Source organism: Squalius cephalus, assembly GCF_949319135.1.
Source record: "Squalius cephalus genome assembly, chromosome: 8".
In the NCBI taxonomy this organism is placed as follows: Eukaryota; Metazoa; Chordata; class Actinopteri; order Cypriniformes; family Leuciscidae; genus Squalius; species Squalius cephalus.
Window position 1 is genome coordinate 3,009,136 of NC_137129.1, and position 8,554 is coordinate 3,017,689.

Consider the following 8,554-nt stretch of genomic DNA (forward strand, 5'->3'; position numbering starts at 1 on the left):
AAATCTGGTAGAAAAGAGTTTCTCTTTAAAGAGTCTGAGTTCTTTTTGGTCTGAAATATAGCGTTGGGAATCAAAAATAGATTCCAATTCTGGAATCGGATACTTGAGGTCAGGAATCGGATACTTGTTTTAAAATAAAAATTGATTCCTCTTATCGATTCCTTTGTGAGCATTTCAATATAACTTTAAACCATTCAAGCATGAGACAACTCGCGTGTGTAACAGTATATTGGATCCGTGCGGCTCTTAAAGTGACAGCAGCCTAATATTTTATATTTGATTAGTTTGTTCTTAAATACCTGCAAATATTAAAACAATTTATCTTAGTTTATCTTAGAAATGTATCTTAGTTAGGCTAGTTGTTTTTCTATGGTTTTTTAAACGTTCCTTGTGTAAGTGTTCTTTAGCCTGTTGATTTTTTGTTCATGATTCAGCTACAATTAAATGTTTTGCTATAAGACTAAATGTGAATATCCAAGTTTTTTTTTTTTCTTTCTTATTGGAATCGAAATTAGAAATCGATAAGCAGAATCGGAATCGTTAAATTCAAACGATGCCCAACCCTACTGAAAAGCCTAGCTTTCAATATCCGCCTAATCAAACTGATGTTTGCGTCCCTGACGTCTTACTCTTGGTGTTTTACAGGAGCTGTAGCCGCTGTGGTCTCGACTCCAGTCTCTGCACCTGCAACATCTGCTGCGTCTTTGTTGGGATTCGGGGACAAGTTCAAGAAACCTGAGGGGAGCTGGGAGTGTGAGGTGTGCAGTGTTCAAAATAAGGCAGTGGACCAGCAGTGTGTGGCCTGCCAGTCAGCAAAACCCGGAGCTAAAATAGAGTCCAAAGGTAAAGTGCCTTGCAATCATATTTCCAGAAGTCAGATTTTGCGACGCTACCGTTTCGTAGAAGCAGACTAATGACCAGAAATCTTACTGTTTTTCAGGTTTTAGTTCATCTTTTGGCGTTCAGTCCAACAGTACAGACTCAAGTTCATCTGGTTTTAAGTTTGGTACCGGCTCTACGGACTCGACCTCTGCTGGATTAAAGTTCGGAGGCTCTTTCTCAGATTCTTCCACCGCGGGAGGATTTAAATTTGGAATCGGGACTTCCGACTCGACCTCAAAATCAGAGGGCTTCAAATTTGGAGGCTCGTTCTCGGATGCAGGTTCTGGTGGGGTCAAACTTGGAAGTGCCTCGTCAGAATCCACAGCGACAAAAGAGAGTTTAACAAGGGCCACAAGGGCCTTTGAATTTAGTGGATCCATGAATGATGACATAATCGAAGAAAAAACTAAATCTCAGGATTCTAGTGCGGGATTTAAATTTGGTGGCGGAAGTGGAATCACTTTCAGCTCTCAAGCTTCTGGCTCTGAAAACTCTGCATTTTTATTTGGAGCTAAACCCAATGAGAAAGAAAGCTCAAATTCGTCCTTTAGTTTCTCTGCGCCCCAGTCCAAGGCTGAGAAGGAAAATGCTCCTGCTTTCTCAGAAACTGCTTCAACCACCTCAACGTCGACAACAACAACAGCAGCGAACGCCATCCCTGTTTTTGGCAAGTCTTTAGTAGCAGAATCTTCTGCCTCGAAGTTTGGGGAACAAGCAACGAAAGAGCAAACGCTGGTGACGCCTACCTTCACCTTTGGAAAACCAGAAGAGAAAAAGGACACCTCAAGTGCGTTCTTGTTCGGTGCTTCCAAGGAAGCTGAGAAACCATCGGCAAACTTGGGCTTCTCTTTCAGCGAGCCAGACCCTCCAAAAGATTTCCCCAAGCCTACGCCGACGCTTACGTTTGGGAAAACTGCTGAGTCAACAGAACCCCCAAAGCCGTCATTTGGTTTTGGACAGAGTATAACAGGTGAGTGAAACCGTATGGTCTTTTGATGCTCTCTTAAAGCTATAGAGCGCTTGTATATGATGTATTTTTGTAGTGTATTCGCATCACCCTGGTTCTCTCGACAAAAACCCAATGGGATTTTTCCTTTTTTCTGGTTTTTTTTGCAGAAAATAAGTTGTGACTAACACAAGTTTTTGTTCACTTAAACTAGGGATGCACTGATATGAAAATTGGCCGATACCAATAACCGATAATTCTTTATATTTGAAAGCCGATAACCGATATATTGGCAGATAAATCTATATCCAAACTTTTATATTATTTTTGAGAGCCTGATTACAAAAACAAGTGTCTCACCATTAAAAGCCACGTCCCAAACACACAATTATAATGTTCTCATTATAATTTCATGTAGCCGATATCCTTTTCAAAGTGATTCCAGTCATATTTCAATCAATTCAAAACCATCATGTTGAACAGTTCGCATCTGAAGTGTCTCAGCTGAAGGAAATAATCCATTATTAATCGGCTTTAATATATCGGCCCAGTTTTCTTATCAGGCCGATAATATTTTAAAAAAATTAACATATCGGCTGATACCGATATGGTAGCCGATATATTGTGCATCCCTACCAAAAAGCCATTGACTTTGAGACGATTGTAACAGAAGTGCTAAAATGCTTCTCTTCTCTGGGTTTTGTTCTACAAAAATACATCATCTCTGCAGCACACTATACCATATTCTTGTAGTACCTCAATTTGACTCTCCAACTATGTGCTTTCCAGACACATCTGCTCCAACGCCCAATTTTGGCTTCATGGCCAACTCCTCGAGCACCCCAGCTTCATCCAGCTCCACCCCCAGCCTTTTCATCACTCCCACTACCTCTTCCCTGGCTCCCACCCCTGCTCCCTCAAGCACCTTTGTATTCGGCCAGAGTTCCTCCTCTGAACTTACCATGGCAAAGACTTTCGTGTTCGGACAGCAGGACAGCCAGACCCCGGCACCTGCGGCTCCTTCTGCTGCACCTGCACCAGCACAACCTTTCCAATTTGGCTCGGGCTCAAACTCCTCTGGCCCTTCTTTCAATTTTGGTGCTGTTGCGTCCTCCACCCCAGCCTCTGCCGGTTAGTTTCCCTCCAACAATCCCATAGTGTGCTTCTTAGGGCTGTCGTGATAACCGCAATATTGTTATACTGATAAGCCAACCACAAAGGAATGCAAGCAACCGTGATATTTGCGTGTTTTCTTTTTTCATAAGGCTATGCCTTTCTTGTTTTGCTTTTCGTGAAGGTGTATTGATTGTTAAATAAGTTACAAATGATGATAAGACTGTTTATCATGGTGATTTGCACTCAACAAGCCTAAACCGATTGGTTTGCCTCCAAAAATCCCACGTTGTGCTTCTTGGGGCTGCCGCGTTAACCGCAATATTGTAATACCGCGATACTGACAAGCCAACAACCGTGATATTTGTGTGTTTTTTTCTTTTCTTCATAAGACTACACACTTATATTGCACTTTGTGAAGGTGTATTGAATGTTAAATGAATTACAAATGATAATAAGACTGTTTAGCATGGTGATTTGTACAGAGGCTCTGTAGATTTGCACTTAACAAGCCTAAACAGACGGTGAATACGATCGACTGAGTGCGTGCGATTACCTGCGTCTGTCTTTGAGGTCAAGTCATGTATTCGTGAAAAGGTTGCTGTGTCCAAAGAAAGCGAAATCTTTGTTGTGAAAATATAAGCAGAAAGCCTCTCGTCAAGTCGGATTCGATGATCGGAACTAACTGTTATACATGTGTGACCCTGGACCACAAAACCAGTCACAAGGGTACATTTTCTGAAATTAAGATTATACATCATTTGAAAGCTGAATAAATAATCTTTCCATTGATGTGTGGTTTGTTAGGATAGAACAATATTTGGCCGAGATACAACTATTGAAAATCTGGAATCTGAGGATGCAAAAAAATCGAAACATTGAGAAAATCTCCTTTAAAGTTTTTCATTTATGTTGGCGATTGTGCAGCATTCACTCATATTTTTTTATATTTATTTTATTTATTTATTTTTTTACGGTAGGAAATGTACAAAATATCTTCATGGAACATGATCTTTACTTAATATCCTAATGATTTTTGGCATAAAAGAAAAATCGATAATTTTGACCCATACAATGCATTGTTGGCTATTGCCACAAATAAACCCGTGCGACTCGAGACTGGTGACGTGATCCAGGGTCTCACATAACAGTAGCCTAACGAGCTTAGGTTCCAGGTTTATGTTGTGTTATGTGGACACTTATTTTGACATTGTTTACTTCACTTCCTTTACTTTCAACGCTCTGTTTAGTTTTGGTTTTTATTGGTTACTTATGCCCTTGTTTTCATGCCTGCTGACCACAACGTAACACTTAAAGAAATAAAAAAATAAACAAATGGCGATAATGCTGCATATCACGACAAGGGATCTCAAGGGAAATTAGCCGCGTTTCCATTACCCTTCAAACTGCGCAAAAGTTTTAACGCTCGCATCAGGGGGTTTTCAGGCAATTCTAAAAAGAAATATTTCGCAAAACTGCAATGGAAACAGTTTTTGTGCACTTACAGGTCACCTGACATAGATGACGCGGTGTGTTTGGACAGAATACGAGACGGAGTTCTTTATTAAATTCATAAAAGACAGAAGAATTACAGGAATACTGGATTCTACACCTCAAAGAAATGCCACAATCAAGACCTCGAAGCAGATCTGAGGGAGAAACACCCAGAAACACCTCATATGTGCCGCTCACAAGTATAAGGGTCTTTCCTTACCATTAATGCTTAGATAACACGCATATTATTAATAATAATATCCAGTGCAGTGGCTGGGATATACTTAAACCTACCAACATCCGTCGCCATGATTTTTGGAATGACTGATCGCGAGAGTTGACGTTTTAGTCGCATAACATCGGTTAATGGAAACGGCGTCATTTCGCAATAGTTTTTTGTTGACATTTAGAAAAAAATCGCGCAAATCTGTAATGGAAACGCACCTGTTCTTTCACTGTGACAACCCTAGTGCTTCTGCCCTTTGGTCGTCATCCTGTATAAATGTGTCTAACATCTAATTTCTCTTGCAGCTCCAGCTCCGTCTGCCAACCCTTCCCCGTTTGTCTTTAGTTCTGCCGCTCCTTCATCCGGCTTTGGCACCGGACAGGCCCCAATCTTCGGACAAAACGCGTCTCAACCCAGTGCTCCTGCGTTCGGGTCATCGGCACCTTCATTCTCGGCCAGCGCTCCCCCAGCGTCTGCGTTTGGAGCCAAGTCCAACTCCGCCCCTGTATTCGGTCAGCAAACCAATCCTACACCTACGTTTGGATCGACGGCTGCCTCCACGGGCCAAGGTCAGAGAAACATGTTAACATCAGCATCTCATTTCATTCTAAACCAGTGTCTAACTTTTGTGAGTAACTTGACCATTTTAGCCCTATTCGGACAGGACTAGTTTAACATGGAGAGGAGGGGTAAAGTAATAATTACCAGAGCTTCTCTGTGATTTTAGTCCCGTCCAAAAGTGCATCTCAGTGATCATCACGGACAATGTCAGGAAAGATTACGGCGACTTTTACCTTCAGTAAAAAGGTCCGGAAAAATTACCTCAGGTGATGCTAATCCCGTGCGAATAGATATTCCGTCATTTTCTGTTTAAAAGTAGTTTCTCAAGTATGAAGACGCTTGAAAAAGCATCAGTTGCGTTCTAGACGCTGGGACGAGTCTGTGGCAAAACTCAAGTGTTTCACACACACCATTCAGATAAAAAAGAAGATCGACAGCACTTGTTAGAGGCACGAAACATCTTTTAGCGTTAGCTAAGTGCCTATTACCAACACAATCCAATCTGAAGGTAATTAATACATCGTTCGACCAGACGTAACTGTTTTATATATATAAATATAGGTTATATGTGTTTGCGCACGTGATATCAGGAAGCAGCGTAACACACACATGACGACAGGAGTGACGGCGGTGTGTAAATCGAGTTACTCTCCCACTTTTGCTAGTTTTACTGAGATCTCTTATCCAGTGCGAATTGGCCATTAATATTACAGACATCCTGTGGTAAAATTGCATTACTCCATCCACCCTTGTAAAGTTAATCCCGTCCGAATAGGGCTCAAGTACCACCAAATGTCAGCCTTTGATAACGTTCACATTCGTTGCATGGGTTGAAGAAAGCAGCATCGGAAATTATTTACAAGTTCAAATTAGGGACTTTTGCACCAGAGGAACCTTTTCAGAGTACCTAAAACTAGGGGTGCACGATATATCGGCCGCCGATATAATATCGGCCGATATGGTCATTTTTTTTACACATCGGTATCGGTCCGATGTCAAAATAGGGCCGATGTGAACAGGCCGATATTTGACGTGTGAAGTTGAAGATTAAGTTACTGATGCTGACTCGTGCAGTGAACGCGCCTGAGAGAAATACACATTTCATACAGATGACATAAGCAGAGAACAGTCTGTTTTCTTTCATTTTGAATTGTTCTGTTTAAAAATAGATGTTTCAAGCTTTCTATATATGTCTCAGGTCTGTGAGGCAGGTAGGTTTCGGTTCATTTGAGACGCGCTTCAGTTCACGCGCTTTCGCCTCCATGTCCTGATTAAATATTTTCTAATATTTACTTTGTTTATTTTTGATGAAACATTGATCAAAATTAAGATACAATTAATACAAAACGAAATTAAATTTAAAGACAGGCTTTGTGCTTTCTGTTTGAGGTCTCTGTGAAAGTTTTAAAGCAGTCTTTGGACGTGCGTAACAGAGAACTGTCCCGTCAGTAACATGGTTAACGCAGTCCAGTGCGACTTATGATTTTTCCCTCTTCATGACACATTTTTGATTGATCGTTTTTTGACTCGTAGATATTTGAATATTGCTTGATATTTGATACCCGTTCGAATTTGATTTTTCTCAAAAGTGACCGCACGTGTGATTTGTGGATTACTGATAAGCGCGAGTGGAGAAACAGGCGTTTATTATTCATTCTCAGTGTTGAGAAACGTAGCCTTCATGTGTTACGTTATTGTGTTAATAATAACTAAAGTAGCCTACCTAATTATGTTACATATTTATTTTGTATGAAAACTAGCGCGTTCGTTACTTATGGATTAAAAAGTAGGCTACCGATGTATCAGTGCTGCGCGAGCTCTCCCTCACAAACACGGACGCGCGCATAGAGATAGAATATAATTGTAAAATGAAAAATTGACGGGCTAAGTTTAAATTTTGTTCTTGCTTGTTTTGTTTTTTTCTTTCAAAATGTCAAAGCATTTTGTATTATCCATCCGTGTTTTTAAAATTCGTTAAATGACGGACGTTTTACTGTTAACACAGCCCATATGTCGGATTCGTCTTATAGCCTACTTGTTATTATTTTTAGAATAAGTGATTCGTTATGCTATTATTAGACTCCTGTCTATTCATTGTCAACTGTTTTCTATAAATATGTTTGAATTGGCTAACATTTATTCAGCTAATGCATGTCCTGTTTAAAATGTGCAATGTTCAAAGGCAAAGACAGCACGTCACAAATAGAAGCCCTTTTCCCTGTGCTATTTAGTATCATATTTGGATATTGGAATATTAAATTAAGTAGCCTATCTTAATTGTACACAATGTTCCTGTTTTTTTTTCCCTGTTTTCTAAGGGTTTCTTAATTTTAGACAAGTTGACCAGCACACATTATATGCAATGCAATATAATGCATGTGTGTCGTATGTGTGACATATTTTGCATACAGGTAAAGGTGCCCAATATCAGTCATTTCTAAAGTAAAAAAAAAAAAAAAGTGTTTTGGAAAATAGCTCTTTATTTGATAATCATTAAAATTTGTTTTCTATACAGAGATATAGACATCGGTAAATATCGGTATCGGCCATAACAGCAATATTAATATCGGTTATCGGTATCGGCCACAATTTTCACATCGGTGCATCCCTACCTAAAACTATTGGTGGAAGTTCCCGGTTTTGGGTGTGTTCGCACCGCAGGAACTAGGAACGATTTTAGTTCTAGGAACTCTTTTTAGGAACTAATTGAGCTCCTACTTCAGAGTCGGTCTAAACCAGCACTATAGACCTTACGCGCCAGAGAAACTATTGTCTTTAGAATATTGTCTTTGAACTTCTGTTTTTGCGGTCGCTTTGTATATTTCCATGGCATTGCTGTCAAAGAGTAATTCACTGGTGAAGTGGATTTACTTATTGCAGAGTTAACGAAAGTTATCATGAGTGATAAACAGTAGTGTTTAAAGCAGATGTCTTAACAAATGTCAGTAGACCAGGAAGATTTTAAAACGTTCATTCATAAATGCGTAAGATCGCAGTGAAAATACAGACTGGAAGACAAAAGACAACGAGCACAGCGCTGAAAAGGGGCGGGGCTACAGAAGGTCTATAGGAACTACCAGTGACGTAAGTGTTCGCTGATTGGCCAAACGCACGCGAAACACCAGCACCCGCTGTAAAAAAACAAAAAGCTGTGTAAACACAGATTAAAGCCTATATATTTACTCCACAAACTAACTCTACGAACATGGACAACAGTGATAGATGAGCCTCTCAACCTTTACGCTGAGGAGGAAATCCAACGCAACTTTGAGCGAAACATGATTATGTATTTCTGCTCAGCAACACTGGACATCAACCACACGGCACATGCT

General features: G+C 40.2%; 1 protein-coding gene across 3 annotated transcripts in view; it reads left to right on the forward strand.

Annotated features, from left to right (window-relative positions):
* The window catches only part of nup153 (nucleoporin 153), a 33,079-nt gene that overhangs the window by 21,309 nt on the left and 3,216 nt on the right, over positions 1–8,554 (forward strand). For all 3 annotated transcript variants that reach the window (XM_079878194.1, XM_079878193.1, XM_079878195.1), the window contains 4 exons: positions 646–843; positions 941–1,852; positions 2,618–2,959; positions 4,967–5,230. In XM_079878194.1, coding sequence (XP_079734320.1) covers positions 646–843; positions 941–1,852; positions 2,618–2,959; positions 4,967–5,230 — 1,716 coding nt within the window. The remainder of the gene's footprint in view (positions 1–645; positions 844–940; positions 1,853–2,617; positions 2,960–4,966; positions 5,231–8,554) is intronic.